At 42.5% G+C, this 22452-nt stretch overlaps 1 protein-coding gene across 1 annotated transcript in view; it reads right to left on the bottom strand.

Annotated features, from left to right (window-relative positions):
* The window catches only part of LOC308291822 (neurotrypsin-like), a 76137-nt gene that overhangs the window by 47428 nt on the left and 6257 nt on the right, over positions 1–22452 (bottom strand). The window contains exons 3-4 of the mRNA XM_080733954.1: positions 4365–4388; positions 1814–2116 (exon numbers count right to left, since the gene is read on the bottom strand). Coding sequence (XP_080590080.1) covers positions 1814–2116; positions 4365–4388 — 327 coding nt within the window. The remainder of the gene's footprint in view (positions 1–1813; positions 2117–4364; positions 4389–22452) is intronic.

Genomic DNA, 22452 nt, shown 5'->3' with positions numbered 1-22452 from the left:
GCCCAGGTGGATGGGGCCCTAATTATTTTATACTTTAGCTTTAAAAAAAAATAGCAGATATACAAGCTCACAGCAGGACACCGAGTACCGCGCTGCGAGCTTGTAGATCTGCTATTCTTTTGTATTTTTTAAGCGAACATTTGCAACTCAAATTTTGCTTCTGGGGGGTCCATGGAACTAAATATTTTGAAATGGGGGTCCTTGGCCAAATACATATCATTTTGGGGATCCTTCACATGAAAAGGTTTGAGCACCACTGACAAAATAAATCACGATTCTTCAAAAATAGCAGATCTACAAGCTCGCAGCGCGGGCACTTGATGAGCTTGTAGATCTGCTATTTTTCAATAATTAAAGCACTAAATAATGCGTAATAATGGAGGGTTTGAACTCACGGTGGACTGTGGGAGGGGTTCTGTGTACGCTGGGGGAGCAGGGGGAGTTCATTCTCTCTTTTTAATGAAGGATATTTCAGCTCTGTGTTTTGATTGGTCAATGAGGTTGTAAATCATGCAATAAGTAAATAAAGGCATCTTTAAAATCAAAATCTCTCTCTGTCTCTCTGTCTCTCTCTCTCTCTCTCTCTCTCTCTCTCTCTCTCTCTCTCTTTCACTGTCTCTCTCCCTCTCTCTCTCTGTCTCTGTCTCTCTCTCTCTCTCTATCTCTGTCTCTATCTCTCTCTCTCTCTCTACATGTTTACACGTGCAAATATGGACCAGGGCTCCAGACTAACTTTTTCACCAACGTCCCAAAAGACACATTTAATCGTCCCCAAATGAATGTAATCCATCCCAAAAATATATATGTATTAAAAATATGTGTATTTTTATTATATGTATTATTATATTATTATTATTATTATTATTAATAATATTACTATTACCCTTAATGCTGGTGAAATTGGCTTGGCAATCCTTTCTATTTTTATACTGTCATATCAGTTATCTATCATTTGTGGCTACTAAAAATCTGATTGCCAGACAGTTTGCTGGTGTGAGTGGGTGTGGATGTCACATACAGTAAAGAACCATGCGTGACTGTTGAACAGGACTAATCTACAAGCCTACAACTCGTCGCATCCTCTGGGCTTTGAGGGCTTTTAGATCATATGGCTCAGTCAGCGCACATTGCACACAACACAGCCGTACAGAATATGCATGCTTAATGGAACGCTCTCTACATGGCATGCAGTGCAGTCTGCTTCACGGCTCGCGTCGTTGTTTTGGTTCAGAATCAGATGAACCGTAGCGGAGAAGAAGTTATTTATTTGAGACGAGCGGACCTTGTTGTTATTGAGAGTTAATTAAAAGACCATTATTGGAGAAAATAAGCTGCCACAGCTTGTAGATCGGCTCTTTTGGAGCCGCTGTAACCCAGATTGTCTGTTCTCAGCCTCTTACTGCTGTGTAAATGAACCCCTTCAAATAGCGCAGCGTGTTAAGTTCTACCTGAAAGGATGATAACACTCCCTGTGGTAACTTTTTAACCATTCTGTTTACATCATATTTAGTTTCTGTGTGTTTCATGACGTCAGGAGTCCCTTAGTCTGGAGCCCTGCTATGGACAATATTTGAACACACACACACACACACACACACACACACACACACACACACACACACACACACACACACACACACACACACACACACACACACACACACACACACACACACACACACACACACACACACACACAGATACACTACAGACAGACAGACAGACAGACAGACAGACAGACAGACAGACAGACAGACAGACAGACAGACAGACAGTATAGATTAGTGTCATTGTTGAAGTCATTGTTTGTTACCTGAACAGATCAGCTCCAAACTCCAGGAGGAACTGCTAGAAAACCATACTATACACTCCCTCACTGAAGGTTCAGAACCAACACATTTATTATTCCTTCCCATCCACCATGCAGGTTGTTCTGTAGAACCATCTCTCCTCTCTGTAGAACCAGCAGATCCACATCCCAGTTGTCTACACACTACAGATGAATGCTTCTGGTACCAGAGAAAAGGACCCACTGTTCTCCATTCTCTCTGGTGTTTCACCTCCAGTTCACCAGTACAGCGTCTGGCTCCTCCCACCAACCTGACATCATCAGACTCTGTAAACACACAATAGAATAAACAGTTAAATAAAGGTTCAAAGAGTTTTATTGTCATTCCATACAAGTACAGAACCAAACGTGTTCCCCAGGTCCTGGTCATGGCAGACTGAAATACAATAACATAGATGAACTAAACACTACTGTGTGTGTGTGTGTGTGTGTGTGTGTGTGTGTGTGTGTGTGTGTGTGTGTGTGTGTGTGTGTGTGCGTGCGTGCGTGCGTGCGCGTGCGTGTGTGTGAGGAACAAACCGCCACACACACTAGGTAAGTTGGGGTCCTCCCTCTGTGCAGCATTGTTTATTCAGGTGTTTTCACCAGAATATAAACCTGGGCTTAATTTATATTTCAGTTTTTCCTACCTGGTTTCCACCGCTGTAGCAGTGTGAACGGTGCGCTCTGCTCTCACCAACGTGGACGGGATTCCCCGGCAGTTGCTTGTAATAATAGGGTTATCTATTGTCACCCAGTGGTTTGTTTCATTTGTTTATTATTTGTATTTGTTGTTTTGGGTTTATTTGTTTGTTTGGTACAACTGGGCACATTGGCAGACAGCAGCTCATGTAAGAAATGCATGGTGATGTTGGCAAAATGGCCAAATTATGATCAGCTAACAGTAGCTTTAGGCTATACTGACCCCTACTGGATGAATTACAACAACATCCTGTCTACGGTCCGTGATGTCATCACGCATGCATGGACGCAAGGGAGCCCCTATATAGTCTAGTAAATCTAGGAAAAAAATACACGCAGGTTGGACAAAATTGTATCATTTAGTTTTTCAACTGATTCTGACAGGAAAGTAGGTCTACTAGCCAGGATAAAAAAATCTACCCTGATCTGCTCATGGCAAATACCCACAGCGGCCAAATCAAGTTGGGCTCCCATCGACTTTCTATAGAGGAGGAAAATACCCAGAAAAATCTGCTTTAAGTAGGATGTGAGTGGTCTAACTAAGGGTTTGTCATGATGCTGAATCCATTGCAAGCATTTGTTTTGCACAAAAAACATTCCTTGGGCTAAAAATAGCCCCAGAAAACAATGGTTTAGTGACGAAAAGTGATGAGACATCACCTTTTTTGGGCGTTTTCTGGGGCCAATGAATGTTTTTTGTGCAAAACAAATGCTTGCAATGGATTCAGCATCGTGACAAACCCCTAGTTAGACCCCTCACATCCTACTTAAAGCAGATTCCTTCCTCCTGTATGGGGCTTTTAAGCCGTGACATAATTTTGTAGTCAGACCTCCAAGCAGATTTATTGTCAATATCTGTTCCTCGCTATTTCAACAGATCCGAGACAAAAATAACGACTAACGACTAATTCTAACACTTTCCTTTCAACAACAAAGAGAAGAAAAATGTGTAAATAGTAAAAATAGTAAAAAGATTCATGGGCACTGGGGGCAAAAATTCTCCTCTGCCTACAAAATGATGTCAGACTTAACAGCCCCATAGAAAGTCGATGGGAGCCCAACTTGATTTGGCCGCTGTGGGTATTTGCCATGAGCAGATCAGTGATTTTTTTTTATCTGGCTAGTAGACCTAATTTCCTGTCAGAATCAGTTGAAAAAGGAAATAATACAATTTTGTCCAACCTCTGCCTTATATTTATCGGACTAATATAATCCTATATAATACAATGGTGGTGAATCTGGGCCCCTAGGTGGGGCTGTTGCATTACATTTTGGGCATCCTATGAGTTAATTAGTAGTTGATTATTGAATAATATAAATAATATAGACTGCAGTGACTCGCTGCCGGCTGTACACTCATCCTGCAAGTTTCTATTGCAAAATAGCCGATCTGCAAGCTCACAACGCGTCGCAGATGCAAGGCATTGTGAGCTTGTAGATCAGCCACTTTTGGCACGGAACACGCCGTGACGACGTAGTATAACCCAGGATTTACTTGGTAATGTGTGTTGGACAGACGAGGCTTGCACAGTGCACTGCAGTGCACATGCACAACCATCGCTAAATAAACGTCCAATTCAAGGGCCAGTAGTGGGGAACATGGAGACAACAAGCAGCGAGCTTCCTTCAGCACAACAACGGGTTCCGACGGGCCCCGCAGGTTTTCAGTCGGGTATCCCAGCTCTAGTGTGCAGGTGTCACTCTCACTGCAACACTTTGTGAGCTTGTAGATCTGCTATTTTCAGCGCCCAGCTAAGTATAAATCAGGCATTTCAACTCCATCACGGCCGGCCAAAATACATTTTAGGAAAAAATTGTTTTGATGTTTGTTTACCTGTTGTGTGGAGAGCCTGGAGATCTGCAGAGAAAAAATATCACATCAATGAGTCTGAGTGAAAGCAGATATCAATACCACAATGTACAAATACTCATATAAAATGATCACATCAATGAGTCTGAGTGAAAGCACATATCAATACCACAATGTACAAATACTCATATAAAATGATCACATCAATGAGTCTGAGTGAAAGCACATATCAATACCACAATGTACAAATACTCATATAAAATGATCACATCAATGAGTCTGAGTGAAAGCACATATCAATACCACAATGTACAAATACTCATATAAAATTATCACATCAATGAGTCTGAGTGAAAGCACATATCAATACCACAATGTACAAATACTCATATAAAATGATCACATCAATGAGTCTGAGTGAAAGCACATATCAATACCACAATGTATAAATACTCATAAAATGATCACATCAATGAGTTTGAGTGAAAGCACGTATCAATACCACAATGTACAAATACTCATATAAAATGATCACATCAATGAGTCTGAGTGAAAGCACATATCAATACCACAATGTACAAATACTCATATAAAATGATCACATCAATGAGTCTGAGTGAAAGCACATATCAATACCACAATGTACAAATACTCATATAAAATGATCACATCAATGAGTCTGAGTGAAAGCACATATCAATACCACAATGTACAAATACTCATATAAAATGATCACATCAATGAGTCTGAGTGAAAGCACATATCAATACCACAATGTACAAATACTCATATAAAATGATCACATCAATGAGTCTGAGTGAAAGCACATATCAATACCACAATGTACAAATACTCATATAAAATGATCACATCAATGAGTCTGAGTGAAAGCACATATCAATACCACAATGTACAAATACTCATATAAAATGATCACATCAATGAGTCTGAGTGAAAGCACATATCAATACCACAATGTACAAATACTCTTATAAAATGATCACATCAATGAGTCTGAGTGAAAGCACATATCAATACCACAATGTACAAATACTCATATAAAATGATCACATCAACGAGTCTGAGTGAAAGCACATATCAATACCACAATGTACAAATACTCTTATAAAATGATCACATCAACGAGTCTGAGTGAAAGCACATATCAATACCACAATGTACAAATACTCATATAAAATGATCACATCAACGAGTCTGAGTGAAAGCACATATCAATAACACAATGTACAAATACTCATATAAAATGATCACATCAATGAGTCTGAGTGAAAGCAGATATCAATACCACAATGTACAAATACTCATATAAAATGATCACATCAATGAGTCTGAGCGAAAGCACATATCAATACCACAATGTACAAATACTCATATAAAATGATCACATCAATGAGTCTGAGCGAAAGCACATATCAATACCACAATGTACAAATACTCATATAAAATGATCACATCAATGAGTCTGAGTGAAAGCACATATCAATACCACAATGTACAAATACTCTTATAAAATGATCACATCAATGAGTCTGAGTGAAAGCACATATCAACCACAATGTACAAATACTCATATAAAATGATCACATCAATGAGTCTGAGTGAAACCATGGTGGAAGAAGTACTTGACTAAAAGTATCAATACCACAATGTACAAATAGCCTACTGATATCAAAAGTTAAAATACTCATAACGCGGAATGCAGGATGTCCAATTTCAAAGGTTTTCAAAATGTAAAGAAATATAGAGTAAAATAAAAAATAAATAAAAAAAACACATCTACAAGCTCAGAGCGTCTTGCGATGCGACACGTTGTGAGCTTGTAGATCGGCTATTTTCAAATAGACAAAGTTTAAATAGGGTTGAAGTGGTTAAAGGTATATTCAGTGATTGTATTGCATTCAAATAAAAATATAATTGGTACATTTTCCATTCATTCTCCTCACTAGAATGTGTGCTGACCATATAAGGACTTCCACCATGGCCTGTGTTACGATCATAGCTAGATTTGGTTTTCAGAGGTGGCCAGCCAGTCCTCGACCAATCAGGGTAGAGTATGGCCGTAGTTATGTTATGATGTTTAGCTATGATAGTCAAAATAAAAGTTTTGAGAACCACATGAGTCGCTCTGAATTAAGAACGTCTGCTAAATGCCTAGATTGTAAACTACTGAACTCATAAAATGCCACAGTCTGGTAGTAAATCAGTATCATACATATACTGAAGCTGGAGACGTAGGCCTACCGATATTCAGTGATTGGGTCTAATGATCAAAACGAGAACATTATAATGGTGTAAAAAATCATTTCCACGCTGTAAGGGCAGTAAGGGACAAGATGACCCCCGGCCACTTTCATTATCACTGAATACACCTTTAATATCTGTTTTGTAAAAAAATAATTCAAGTCAACAAAAGAAAAAAAAAGTCTAGAAAACAAACTAGAAAGTTTTCAAATAATTGCATCACTATGAGCCGGTAGATCTGCTAATTTCAATATTATCTTAATATAGAGCTATTTAACACTGTTACTTAACAAACACTCTATAGCAATGATTACCGTCACAATATAGAGCTATTTAACACTGTTACTGAACAAACACTCTATAGCAATGATTACTGTCACAATATAGAGCTATTTAACACTGTTACTGAACAAACACTCTATAGCAATGATTACTGTCACAATATAGAGCTATTTAACACTGTTACTGAACAAACACTCTATAGCAATGATTACTGTCACAATATAGAGTTATTTAACACTGTTACTGAACAAACACTCTATAGCAATGATTACTGTCACAATATAGAGCTATTTAACACTGTTACTGAACAAACACTCTATAGCAATGATTACTGTCACAATATAGAGTTATTTAACACTGTTACTGAACAAACACTCTATAGCAATGATTACTGTCACAATATAGAGCTATTTAACACTGTTACTGAACAAACACTCTATAGCAATGATTACTGTCACAATATAGAGTTATTTAACACTGTTACTGAACAAACACTCTATAGCAATGATTACTGTCACAATATAGAGTTATTTAACACTGTTACTGAACAAACACTCTATAGCAACGATTACTGTCACAATATAGAGTTATTTAACACTGTTACTGAACAAACACTCTATAGCAACGATTACTGTCACAATATAGAGTTATTTAACACTGTTACTGAACAAACACTCTATAGCAACGATTACTGTCACAATATAGAGTTATTTAACACTGTTACTGAACAAACACTCTATAGCAACGATTACTGTCACAATATAGAGTTATTTAACACTGTTACTGAACAAACACTCTATAGCAATGATTACTGTCACAATATAGAGTTATTTAACACTGTTACTGAACAAACACTCTATAGCAACGATTACTGTCACAATATAGAGTTATTTAACACTGTTACTGAACAAACACTCTATAGCAACGATTACTGTCACAATATAGAGTTATTTAACACTGTTACTGAACAAACACTCTATAGCAATGATTACTGTCACAATATAGAGCTATTTAACACTGTTACTGAACAAACACTATAGCAATTGAATGATATTGATTGATATTCCTATGCATTTGTTATATTGTTGTCTGCACCAGCCGAAGGCATGGGGCAGAGTATGTTTTCCCCTTCGTCCATCCGTGTGTCCGTGCGTCCGTGCGTCCGTCCGTGCGTCCGTCCGTGTGTCCTCGCAGTTTGTGTGCACCTAATCTCAGTCGCCGTTGGCCCGGTCGCTGCCAAAGTGAGCACACACATTCCCTGGATGCCAATCTAGAACCTCTGCCCTAAATTTTTCAAATGGGCCTTTTCTAGCGCCACCTAGTGGCCGATGTTCGCAAAACACATTTCTGTGCACTACTCTTACAGATTTTATCCAAAAATCCTACAAATCGGTAGGCAGTATCTCGACAGTCATGTGATCGACACGGATCTGTCCGATTTTGCATATTCCATCCTGATTGGCTAAGATTGGCTTCCAAAATTTGTAGGATTGAGCCGTTTTGAACAAAATGCCTCAAATCCCAAACGCAAAGTGCAATTATCATGAAATCGTACACACACGTTCCCACTAGGTCGAGGAAGAAATGCCACTTCAAATTTTTGAAATCAGCCTCATGGTGGCGCTATAAGAGGCCGATTTGTGGTTTTACCTATAACTCCACCGATCAGTTTCAAACTTTTTAAGCACACTCCCTAGAGGCCAAGGAAAAGCCCTTTCCCTGCATTTTTCACATCAGCCTTTTATAGCGCCACCTTTGGGCCGACTTATGGAAAACATATTTTTGGATATTACTCCTTCAGATTTTCTCCAAAAATAACACAAATCAGTACTCAGTATCTCTATAGTCATGTGATCAAGTCTGATCAATTTCTGATCAAAAGTCTGATCAATTTCATATTCCATCCTGATTAATAATAATAATAATAATAATAATAATACATTTTATTTATAAGGCGCCTTTCAAGGCACTCAAGGTCGCCGTACAACAGTATAAAACAACAGATAATATTTAAAAAAAAAACAGTAATACAATATAAAAACAGCAGAAAAAACAAATCACTAATCACAATAAAACAAACAATTAGCAGCAGAGCGACAAGAGGTCAGGCAAATGCCTGCCTAAAAAAGTACGTTTTGAGGTGTGTTTTAAAAGTGGGGAGCGATTCACAGTTTCTGATGTCGGGGGGTAGGGAGTTCCAGAGGTGAGGGGCAGAGCGGCTGAAAGCTCGTAACCCCATGGTGGAGACACAGGCTGAGGGTTTGTCAGGGGGGGTCAATTGGATGGCAGAGGCAGATCTGAGAGACCGGGAGGGAGTGTGAATGTCAATGAGGTCAGATAGGTATGGAGGAGCTAGGTTATGGATGGCCTTGAAGGTATGGAGGAGAATTTTATAGTTGATGCGTTGTTTGATGGGAAGCCAATGGAGTTGATACAAAACAGGGGTGATGTGATTGATGGCGGGGGTTCTGGTGATGATACGGGCAGCTGCATTCTGGACCAGTTGTAGTTTCCGGAGAAGGTTTTGGGGGAGACCGTAGAGGAGGGAGTTACAATAATCCAGGCGGGAAGTGACGAGGGAGTGAACGAGGATTGCAGCACTGTTGGGGGTGAGTGAGGGGCGGAGACGGTTTATATTTCTGAGGTGAAAGTAGGCAGACCGGATGGTGTTATTGATATGGGAGTGGAATGATAGGGTATTGTCGAGGACGACACCCAGACTCTTAACCTGAGGGGATGGGGAAACCGAGGAATTGTCAATAGTGAGGGAGAAACTGGGCTGTTTGGTGAGTGTGGACTTGGAACCAATGAGGACTACTTCAGTTTTATCGCTGTTAAGTTTGAGGAAGTTAGCGGTGAACCAGGCTTTGATTTCCTGTAAACAGGCACTGAGGGAGGAGGGTGGGAAATTGGAAGAGGGTTTGGAGGAGACATAGAGCTGGGTGTCGTCCGCGTAGCAGTGGAAATGGATGTTGTATTTGCGAAATATCAGTCCGAGTGGGAGGAGGTAGATGATGAAAAGGATGGGGCCGAGGACAGAGCCCTGGGGAACACCGGAGGAGATGGGGGATGGATGGGATGTGAATGATTTTAACTGAATGAACTGAGTACGGCCAGAGAGATATGAATGGAACCAGTCTAGGGGTGTATCTGAGAGTCCAATGGAAGCTAGTCGGTTAAGGAGGGTGGAATGTGAGATGGTGTCAAATGCGGCACTCAGATCGAGGAGGATGAGGATGGATACAAGACCAGAATTTGCTGCTACCAGGAGGTCATTTGTAATTTTAATAAGAGCTGTTTCTGTGCTGTGGTGGGGGCGGAAACCGGACTGGAACTGTTCATAGAGGTTATTGTTGGAGAGGTGGGCCTGGAGTTGTGATGCTACTGCTTTTTCCAGAATTTTTGAGAGAAATGGCAGGTTGGAGATGGGACGAAGATTATTGAAAATGTTGGGATCTAGACCAGGTTTTTTCAGTGATGGGGTAACAGCTGCGGTTTTGAGTGATGATGGGACGGAGCCAGAGGTAAGGGAAGAATGGATGATGGCAGTTATCAGGGGCAGCAGAGAGGGGAGGGAGGCTAAAACGAGGGAGGTTGGCATTGGGTCAAGTTGGCAGGTGGATGGCTTGGATTTACGGATGAGTTTTGATAATTCTGTGGCAGAGGGGAGTTCGAAACAGGAGAAGGGTACAGAGATGGGAGGGCAGGGAATGAAAGGAGGTGGGGAGCTGGATGTGTGGGGGGTCAGTTGCTGGTGAATAGTGTCTATTTTTGTGTTGAAGAATGACATCAGGGTGTTACAGTGGTCAGTGGAGTAGAAGTGTGGGGGGAGTGAATCAGGGGGGCGGAGTGAGTTGTTGACCACTGAGAACAGGGCCCTGGTGTTCCCTGCACCAGCGGTGATTTTGTCTGCAAAATATTGTGATTTGGCTGAGGAGATGGCGTTTTTATATTGTAGAATGTGGGCATGATGGATCTGCTTGTGAATAGTGAGTCCAGTTTTATTGGAAAGCCGCTCCAGCTGGCGTCCTTTGGCTTTCAATTGGCGTAAGTGAGGGGAGAACCACGGAGCTGAGTGGTGAAATGAAACAGTCCGGGTTTTGAGGGGGGCGAGTGAATTTAACAGAATTTGGAGGCCGTCAGTATATGTGGAAACAAGCTGATCCGGGTTGCATGGGTGGGTGATGATGGAGAGACTGTCAATACCTGTTGTGAGTTCTGCTAAATTAATGTTTCTGGTATTGCGGAAGGACATGGTACGTGGCTGTTTGGATTTGGACAAGGTGAGATTTACATTAAATGAAATAAGTTTGTGGTCGGAGATGGAGAGTTTGATACCAGAACAGTTGAGAGGAGTTACACCAGAGCAACAGACTATGTCCAGAGTATGGCATTTATCGTGTGTGGGAAAATCAATATATTGTTTAAGACCAAAGCTGTCCAGGCAGGAGTTGAAGTCATTAGTGAGAGCATGCTTAGTATTGTCCATGTGAATATTTATGTCGCCGACCAGAATTATATTAGGTGAGAGTGAACAGATGTGGGTGAGTAGTGTAGTAAATTCATCTGTGAAGTCCTTATTTGGTTTGGGTGGGCGGTAAATGTTGACCAGAACAGTTGGTGTGGGTCCGTTGAGTTGTAGGGCCATGGACTCAAATGAGAGGGACACAGGGAGTGTAACAGTTGAGACCTTCCAAGTCTCGCGGTGTAGTATGGCGAGACCACCTCCCCCTCTGCCGTTGCTACGAGGAAGTGAGGTGTAAACAAACCCAGGAGGAACAGCCTCGTTCAGCTGAGAGAAATCATTAATATGTTGCCATGTCTCAGTCAGACAGAGAAAATCATACATGTGATCACGGATTTGGTCCTGGACTAATTGGCCCTTGTCTGTCAGGGAACGGACATTAAATAATCCAAACTTAATGTCTGAAAGCTGGTTGGAGAAGCCAGTGGTGAGTAGGGGGCATAGGGGAATTGAAATTAAGTGTGATAATATTACAGAGCGCTTGATGGATGGATTATTTAACCTAGGAACAGTCCTAACTTGGATTGAAAGCATTGGTGATGGGATTTGGGGATGCAGTTCCACTCCCGGCCAGCAGGGGGCGATGGGGCGTTTAGATGGGGAGGAGTGAGCTGAATGACCAGAGGTGACCGAGGAAGTGGGGGCAGAGCGTCAACATTGAGCAGCATGGACAGCGTAGTGAATGTTGTTAGCGAGGGCTTGTGATCCTGTATGGTTAGGGTGAAGGCCATCGTTTTTAAAGAAATGGAATCGATTCCAAAAGAGATCGAAATTGTCGATGTAACGGAGATTATGGACATTGCATGCCAATTTCAACCAGCTGTGGAGCTGGAGGATTCTAGTGAAACGGCCACCTCCGCCGCGGGGAAGTGGGGGGATGGGGCCAGAGATGACGGCTGGGATCTTATATTGTTTAATTTGTTTGAAGAGGGCCTCGAAGTCTGTTTTGGTCGTTTCGGACTCCTGCCGCGATGGCTAATTGGCTAATATTAGCTTCCAAAGTTTGCAGGATTGCTCAGTTTTTGACCAAAATGCCTCAAATCATCAATGCAGCTTGCAATTACCGTGAAATTAGCCACACATATTCCCACTATGTCAAGGAACAAATGCTACCCTTTTCACATTGGCCTGTTATAGCGCCACCAGCAGGTAGACTTTAGCAAAATACATCTTTGGAACACAATGCTTCAAATCATGCATGCAGCGTCCGATTGCCATGAAAGGTCTAAGGTGAAGAACATATGCCACCCTTTTTACATTGGCCTATTATACAGTAGCACCACCAGGATGCACGGCCTGGTGGAGACCTGTACTCGGAAGAGCACTGCTTCTAGTTATAATGATGTATTACCTGTTTATTGTAAGTCGCTTCGGATTAAAAGCGTCTGCTAAATGCCTAAACTGTAAACTGTACAATGATTACTATCACAATATGTGTCCCAATCTCACTGAGAGCCAGTCATTGCAATTTTTTTCATTTTCATTTTTTCATTTCATTTGAAAGCTGGTGATCATAGCTACAAAATGATATATTGGTTGTGGAGATTGACCCAACAGTTTTGAAGATATGGCTTATAGAATGATGCCATGCTAAAATACTACTTCTGAGATATTTACCTTTTAAATATAATTCTAACCTGCAATGACGTGACTCCGCCACATGGGGAAGTAGAGAGGCACAATTCAATTCAAAAAGCTTTATTGGCATGAGAACACAAACGTTTACATACACTCTAACTTAGAGAACTTGGCTATTTCTACTTTACTGATGTAAATCCAATTTCCAATACTTTTACTTCTACTCCACTACATCTCGGTTCCAAATATTGTACTTTTACTCCACTACAATTTTTGAAAACTTTAGTTACTAATTACTTTGCAGATATAAATTATAATATTATAAAACATGCACGGACCACTTTAGCCCTATTTTATACCTTGGTAATTTGAAAATAGCAGAGCATGTGAGCATGTAGATCGGCTATTTTTTCCACCACTGGTTACTGTGTGTGAATTATTTCGTAACCAATCTTATCTTATCTTTGTAGCCAAATGCGGTAATATCGGAACTCCATTACTTAGCGATGCAAACCACAGTATTTATCCCGTTCATTCAATGCCACGTGTGTTCCAAATGAACAATTATTAACCACGTAATGTTGTTATACATCTAACATCTAACAATAGATAACTGTAGCTATGCTAATTGCTAATAGCTAACGAAGTGCTTCATGTTACATGAGTGTTTGTGTAACTTCAGTCAGAAGGATAATCTGACCTGATAATAAAACACAATCTACAGGCTTAACCGCCTCGCGTTGTGAGCTTGTAGAAGAGAGCAACAATAGAGTTGGGTCACGTTTTATTTGTTTATACGATGCCTGCGTTAGCCTGCAGCTAGCGCTAGCTAACGCTAGCTAGCGTTAGCCGTTAGCCATTCATAGCCAGTCAACCAGAATAGTCTACTCTAAAGTCAACTTTCCGATGGCGAGTGAACGATTGCATTCCATCCATGTTTTCTTGGCTGTCAATTTATTGTCCAAAAAAACAAACGCCCTGAACGTTAAAACTAGATAGTTTACGACGACACTGATCTATTCAATGCTAAGCTAACTCAGTGACAAAGGAAGCTTCCGCACCGGAGCTTCACGGAAGACAAACGCATACGTCACAGACGTCTCCAGGCAGGAACGGATCATTTTCACCAGCGTAGAAGAAGAAACAGCGGAAGAACGGCGGAAGAATAATAAATAAAATAATACACTAAATCATACATTACGTGGTTAATAATTGTTCATTTGGAACACACGTGGCATTAAATTAATGGGATAAATACTGTGGGTTGCATCGCTAAGTAATGGAGTCCCGATATTACCGCATTTGGCTACAAACGGCTAACAAAGGCATATTTTGTTAGCATTAGTTAGCATTTTAGCTAATATCAACTGGGAGGACTAACAGAATTATGTACCGATCTCTCACATTAATTAAAAAAAGTCTTATTTACATGCAGAGTTAAGCTCTGGCGTTTAAGTGAAATGTAGCCTGAAATTTATGAAATGCTTTAGTGGCTTTATCACATTTTAGTGAGAAAAAAAAAAAAAGGTATTTTCAGTCCCTGTCTAAAGCTGTACTTGCCGAGATGACTGGCTGTCAATGAGATCGGGACACAACTATCACAATATAGAGTTATTTAACACTGTTACTGAACAAACACTCTATAGCAACGATTACTGTCACAATATAGAGTTATTTAACACTGTTACTGAACAAACACTCTATAGCAATGATTACTGTCACAATATAGAGTTAATTAACACTGTTACTGAACAAACACTCTATAGCAACGATTACTGTCACAATATAGAGCTATTTAACACTAATTACATTTTAATAAATCAGGTGTCACATGCTATTGTGGTGATGTCATCATCAGAGAGTCACATGGTCTCAGTTGCTTCCGGTGAGTAGGTTGGTGCCTTGCATGGTTTCCTCCGCCACCGATGTATGAATGTGTGTGTGAATGGGTGAATGTAATGCACAATCTATGTAAAGTGCCGTGGATAAAAGCACTATATAAATGCACCATTTACCATTTATGGTCTCATGGCAATGACATCACAGAGTCACATGGTCTCATGGTGATGACATCACAGAGTCACATGGTCTCATGGTGATGACATCACAGAGTCACATGGTCTCATGGTGATGACATCACAGAGTCACAAGGTCTCATGGTGATGACATCACAGAGTCACATGGTCTCATGGTGATGACATCACAGAGTCACATGGTCTCATGGTGATGTCATCACAGATAGGGTTGCCACCTTACAGAAACTGAAATAAGGACACCTTAAATGCGTTTTTTAAAGTCCCGAACCCCTGAAATACATAGAATAGTTATAACAAAACAACAATATTCTATAGGCTATGTATGTTTTGCAGTTTGAAATCGGCAATTGTTTCCAAAATATGAACATTTTAATTGTATGAATATCTTACCTGACCTGGCGGACCTGTGCTTTTTTTTTAATTTTTATAGGCTATATATGTTTGCCAGGTCATTCAAGATTTGTGTTGTTAAAATGTTTCAAAAGTAAAATGTTCAAATTCAAAGACATTTTGAAAATGGCAGATCTACAAGCTCACAACGTGTCACATTGCAACAGGTTGTGAGCTATTTTGTCCTACTTCTGAATGACAGCTGAATGTCCTTCCCGGAGGTTTATCTCATCTCATGTCAACTTATTGTATCTTATCTTGACCTGGTAGAGGGGTTGCTGGTGGCTGCTGGTTCCTCCCACCAACCTGACAAAGGCGCACACAGAGAGCTTGGTGCGCTTATGTGCTTGTTGTGTTTTTAAACGTCTCCTATTGAATTTACACATCTCTTCTGTGAACTATTAGAGTGTTGTTATTAAATAACAAAACACTCGAGCTTGTAGAGCTTGTAGAGTGGCCCGCAACACAGCGTAAATGACAGGCAACAACGTGAGGCGATTCACAGCAAGGGGAAAAGCAGGCTGTTCTTCCTGAGAAGACTGAGATTGTTTGGCGTGTGCAATAGGATGCTAAAGATGTTCTACCATTCTGTCATGGCAAGTGTCCTCTTTTTTGGAATAACCTGCTGGGGTGGCAACAACAGAGCGGGCGACACCTTTAACCTAAACAGACTGGTGAGAAAAGCAGGCTATGTTGTTGGGGCCTCTTTGCAGGGGGTGGAGGAAGTAGCCATAGTGCGAACGGCTAGGAAGCTGGACTCCATCTTGAACAACTCCTCCCACCCCCTCCATCTTGAGATCTTCAGTTACTGGAGTAAGAGAGGAAATGACCGTTTCGTCGACAGAGATGCAAGAGACTAGGAAAGTATTTTGTACCGGCTGCTCTCAAGCTGTACAACGAGACACACAACGGTCGATTGACAAGGACTACCTTCCTAACGTAGGACGACGGTAGCCTTTTTTGTTGTTTTTCTCTTTTTACTGGAACTATATCTGCACTGACTCTGACCTCTAAGGACCTTCCAGGGAGGGTGCTCTTGTGCGTCTTGCGGCATCACCCTTTCTTTTTTTTTCTTTTGCTAGTTGTTTTTATCACTCTGACCTTGGACACTGCACTATTAGGTTGTGTTAGTAGCTTTTTTTTGTATTTCTGCTTGTGTTTGACATGATGTAGAGATACTTGTTGCACTAACTAGCATTGACTGTTATGGTCCAACACATGGTCACTTTGGGCACTGTATTATATTGATAGTTGTGCTTAGGACACTTTATGTATGGTCACTTTGATCTGGGCACTGTATTATATTGATAGTTGTGCTTTAGGACACTTTATGTATATATATTATTCGTTGCCTTTCTTGTTGTACCTTGCTCTTACTGTACTTACTGTACTCTGTTCTTGTTTTTTCTTTTTATCTTTTTCATACTTCTCTGTAACTTGTAAATAACCTTATACTGCTGTGCTGCCTCTGGGCAACTGATTTTCACCCTTGGAATAATAAAGGTATCTATCTATCTATCTATTTAGGCAGCAGCCGGGCTACGAGTGGACTCCATGGACACTAAGGGACCGTGACCAACCATGACGCAGCCACCATACAGAGTGGACTCCATGGACACTAAGGGACCGTGACCAACCATGACGCAGCCACCATACAGAGTGGACTCCATGGACACTAAGGGACCGTGACCAACCATGACACAGCCACCGTACAGAGTGGACTCCATGGACACTAAGGGACCGTGACCAACCATGACACAGCCACCGTACAGAGTGGACTCCATGGACACTGAGGGGCCGTGGTTCGGTTCTGTCCAGCTGGACGGAGACTGAACAAAGGACAAAGGACTATTGGAGCGGTGCCGTGTGTGTTTTTCCTTTTTTTTTTTTTTTTTAATCTAAGTAGTGAGTCGGGCCGTAGGCAGGTTAACATACACGGTTAACGGTGCCTGTATCGACCGGTGCGGGTTTTTTCTGTACACGATCCGTGGATGCAACTAACAGTCTGGAGATTCGGGATACGGCCTTCGCCGGGACTATTTTTAAGCGCGGATCTGGGACTACTTTTTACGAGCGGACCTGCGGATGTTGCCGTGGGTTTCTTTTTCTTTTCAACGTCGTGTAACTGGGCTGTTGCTTGGTTAACAGTGCTCAACGGTTCACCGAGCCCCTGAGTCGTTGGATGCGGTGGATTATGGACATGATCAGTTTCGCGGGAGACAGGGAAGAACGGAGCGAGGCGCGGAGGAAGGATTTGGCCGTCGTCATGCCGCACGGAGCGCTGGCGCGAGGAGAAAGCGAGCCCAGTGTAGAAATATTATCTCTTCTTCCTCTTCTTCCTCCTCTACCCCCCCTTCCCCCCCCCCCCCCCCTCCCCCTACTACTCGGCGCAACGTTCCTTCTATTGTTCAATGCAGACGAACTGGTTACTCTCATGCCAGAGTGATTACAGAAATGCCAACATTATCTGTCTAACAGAATCATGGCTGAACAGTTCATGTCCAGATAACTCCATCTCGGTGGATGGCTTTAGTATGATAAGAGCAGACGAGAGATAATGAAAAATAATGGCAAATTGAAAAGAGCAGGCGGTATTTTGGTTTACGTTAATAAGGGCTGGTGCAGAGAAGAACATGCCACAGTGAAAAAGGTGATATGTAACCCTGACATCGAACTACTGGGGGTCGTTTTGAGACCATTTTATCTCCCGCAGGAATTCTCCTGCATTGTCCTGTTGACCGTATACTGTCCACCTAGTGACAGCGCAGCTGTAGCTGGGGACATTATTTCGTACCGAAATACTGTCCACCTAGTGACAGCGCAGCTGTAGCTGGGGACATTATTTCTTCAACTGTGGCTAGCTTTCAAACGCACTACCCCTAGCTCCCTTATTCTGCTGAACGGGGACTTTAACCAGGTGAACGTCGCATATGCTCTCTCTGATTTCTCCCAGTATGTCACTTGTAAGACCAGAGGTGAGAATACTCTTGACCTTCTGTATGCTAATGTTAGGAACGCACTACAACTGTATCTCCCTGTTGCGAAGAGAGTGCTTCCAATCACCAGAGAAGTTCAGTGTTGGACGGGGGAGGTGGAGTAGAGACTCAGATTTGATTTTGAGATGACAGACTGGAAATAATTTTTCAGTGAACATGGTGATGATATAGATAGCCTGTGTCAGGTCATCACTGACTATATCTGCTTCTGCGAGAAGGTGTGCGTTCCTACTAAGAAGGTTCGTTGCTACTCTAACAACAAGCCGTGGATGACAAAAGCAATCATTCACCTCCTTAAGAGGAAAAGGGATCTGTTCCAGGCAGGAGACTGGGAGGGCGTGAGGGAGGTGGTGGAGGAGCTTAAATCAATTCCAAGACCTGTCATCTGCAGAAGTTCTCAGATGATACCGTGGTGGTCAGCAAGATCTCGGGTGACAACACGGCTGAGCACGATGGTGTGGTGAGGGACTTTGTGCAGTGGAGCGAGGCTAACCATCTCAAGCTCAACGCTAGCAAGACCAAGGAGATGGTGGTGGACTTCCGTACTTCCAAGAAAGTCCTCCCGGTGCCAAGCACCATTAACGGAAAGGTGATTGAGCTCGTGGATAACTACAAATTCCTCTGAGTACACCTGAATAGTTCACTGGACTGGTCGGACAATGTGCAGGCGATTCACAGCAAGGGAAAAAGCAGGCTGTTCCTCCTGAGAAGACTGAGATCGTTTGGTGTGTGCAAGAGGATGTTACAGATGTTTTACCAGTCTGTCATGGCAAGTGTCCTCTTTTTTGGTATAACATGCTGGGGAGGCAACAACAGAGCAGGTGACACGTTTAACCTGAACAGACTGGTGAGGAAAGCAGGCTCTGTTGTTGGGTCCTCTCTGCAGGGGGTGGAGGAAGTAACCAGAGTGCGTACAGCGAGGAAGCTAGATTCCATTTTGGAGAACTCCTCTCAGCAAGAGCCGTTAGCCACCGCGTCCAAGTCCATGAACGCGTCCATGGACGCGTCCACGAAAAAAAATGGCGATGGACGCAAGGTCGCGTCCATGGACGCAAACGGCCGGCCGCTGGGACGCGGGACGCAAAATTGAACGTGGGACGGGGGACGCAAAAGTGAACGCAACGCGGGACGCGTTTTTATGGAACGGCTGGCCGCTCGCGTCCTTGGACTCAAAAGAGGACGGGGACGCAAAAGTGAACGCAACGCGGGACGCGTTTTTATGGAACGGCTGGCCGCTGGACGCAAAAGTGCTGCTCGCGTCCTTTTGGACGTCTATTGTATGTATTTTTTTTATGGAGAATTCAAATATGACCTTCTTTTTTGGATCAATGTCCGAGGGACAGCGAATGCACACCTGCCGACAACAGCCGCGGCAATGATTCCTATGCCGTGGCAATTATACCTAATCCGTGGCAACGCTGGACACACCGACTATGGAGCTGCGTCAGCCGCTGTTGCCGAACCTATCCCCCCCCCCCCCCCACACACACACACACACACGCGCACGCAGGCACACACACGCACGCACCATGATCAGCAGCACGCACGCATCATGACGCATGCACACACACACACGCACACACCATGATCAGCAGTGGACCAGCGTGCTCATATCAATAATGTATAAATAAATGAATAAAGTATTAAACAGTCATGTCTGCTCCGGTGGTCGCTTACCGACCTTCCGGGGCCTCCCGGTAGCCCCCGGAGCCGCCGGTAGCCTCCGCCTCCCGGAGCCGCCGGTAGCCGCCGTCACCTGCCGCTTCTATACCCGATCCGCTGGTCCATCTGCCGGTGCATCGGCGGCGGCCGCAGTGCTGCCAGAGATGGGTCTGTCTGTCTGTCTGTCTGTCTGTCTGTCTGTCTGTCTGTCTGTCTGTCTGTCTGTCTGTCTGTCTGTCTGTCTGTCTGTCTGTCTGTCTGTCTGTCTGTCTGTCTGTCTGTCTGTACCACCCTTTCCTTAGTAGCCTAGTAGTAGACCTAATATTAATAATCTGTGTCTATCATGTGTCATGTCCCTCCCTCCACCTCGCCTGCCCTCTCCACTTCTATCTATCCATTTTACGCACAGCTGTTTTGCGCACGCATCTATCTATCTATTGTTACAATTCCCCCCCCCCCCCCCCCCCAATGTCCATCTTTTCCCTTCGTTTTTACCCCTCCCTACCCAAATATGTATAGGCTTATGCCTTATTGTATTCATTTCATTGTAGGCTATAATAGTTAACGGATTGGCGCCTCGCCTCTTATACGGCCAGAGCTACAGAGTGTCTCCTTTATTAAATAAAATAAACGTTTTCATCTGTATGTCTCATATGTGCCGGGGAGTGTATTCGCTCCTTCTGTTTTTCTTTGCAGCTAAATTAACTAAAGGTTCACCTTAATCGAATTCATCTAGATATGTTTATGTTTCAACACATGTTCTTCATTATTATTATTTAGGCATATGGTTTCTCCGCGCTTGTCATGCGTAATTGGTGTGTGTGTGTGTGTGTGTGTGTGTGTGCGTGTGTGTGTGTGTGTGTGTGTGTGTGTGTGTGTGTGTGTGTGTGTGTGTGTGTGTGTGTGTGTGTGTGTGTGTGTGTGTGTGTGTGTGTGTGTGTGTGTGTGTGTGCGCGTGCGTGCGCCACGCATGTCGTGCAGCCTATGTTTTGGCCGACGATTTTGACCCCAGAACCCCCGCAGTGTTTTCCACAGTGAGAGAGTGTAAAATGAAACCAAACGTTACGGGTCCATTTGGTTTCATTTTAGGCCTACCCGCACAATAATTAAAATGTCCATAAGGGTCCATTATATTCCAGGCGATTGCCTGACCTGGCCAAATCAATCTATCTATCTATCTATCTATCTATCTATCTATCTATCTATCTCCATTACATTCTCAATTAATTAAAGTCCTGCATTTTTAAGTGATGCTCTGCTCATTTAATATGTAAAATAAAAGAGGAAACTCATTATTGTCATGTTGTGAATCTCTGCTCATTTATTCACATTTAGATTATAATTTCAAAGCGATAGCAAATATGTATTCATCTCCTGTATTTGTGTCTGCCGGTATCTGCCAGAGCCGGGTCCACCTCTTAGTCGTCACTGCTCGCATCTATCTGTATTTCTGTTACAACTTCCTTTTTTTTTATTTTTCTTATTCTTTTTTTAGCGGCCCACGGCGCCTCCGCAGGTTTTCTTTATGCGTAATAAGACATGCAATAGCCTACTAGCTCTAAAGGACCAGGTGATAGGCCTACAGTTAATAAAATAAATATATAAAGTGAATATGAAGTGTAGGCTATTGTCTGACTATATCACCATTGACAGCTGCAAGGACTCCCTGCTGTGCGTTCAAACAAACAATTAGGTTACAAAAAACGAATGGCCCAATTTTGACTTCAAAGGAGTGCATGACGGGATCAACCGCAGACAATTAAGTGGCCAATTTGGCCACTTTCTCTGTCTGTCTGTCTGTCTGTCTGTCTGTCTGTCTGTCTGTCTGTCTGTCTGTCTACGTCTGTCTGTCTACGTACCACCCTTTCCTTCCTTAGTGTAGCCTTGTAGTAGACCTAATCATAATAATCAATGTCTATCAGTCCCTCTGACCCTCTCCACCTATTTCTTTTATGCACACCTGTTTTGCACCTGCTCGCATCTTTGTAAAATAAAATAAAAAGGAAACTCACTTTTGTCATGTTGTGAATATCTGCACTTAACATTTATTCACATTTATATAATAACTTCAAAGCGATAGTAACAAATATAATATGTACATATTCATCTACTGTATTTGTGGTTGACGAGCAGGGCTTAACTGTAAATACATAAGCATGTATTTGTGGCGTTTTGCCGGGCACTGACTCCAGCGAGGCGAGACAGTGGAACGATAATTCAGCACCATGGACAGCGCCTTCGCCTATTCCATTCCCACACTGTGCCAGATTGGCATATGTGGAGATTTCTGGATTTCTGTTGTCATCAATCCCAGGCCGTAACTGGCCCAAGAGCCAGTTTTACTCTGACTTTTAGCTGGCAATACACTACAAGATAATCGG

This window comes from Nannobrachium achirus, assembly GCF_963921795.1.
Source record: "Nannobrachium achirus genome assembly, chromosome: 9".
NCBI lineage: Eukaryota > Metazoa > Chordata > Actinopteri > Myctophiformes > Myctophidae > Nannobrachium > Nannobrachium achirus.
This window is presented reverse-complemented; position numbering and strand designations above follow the sequence as displayed.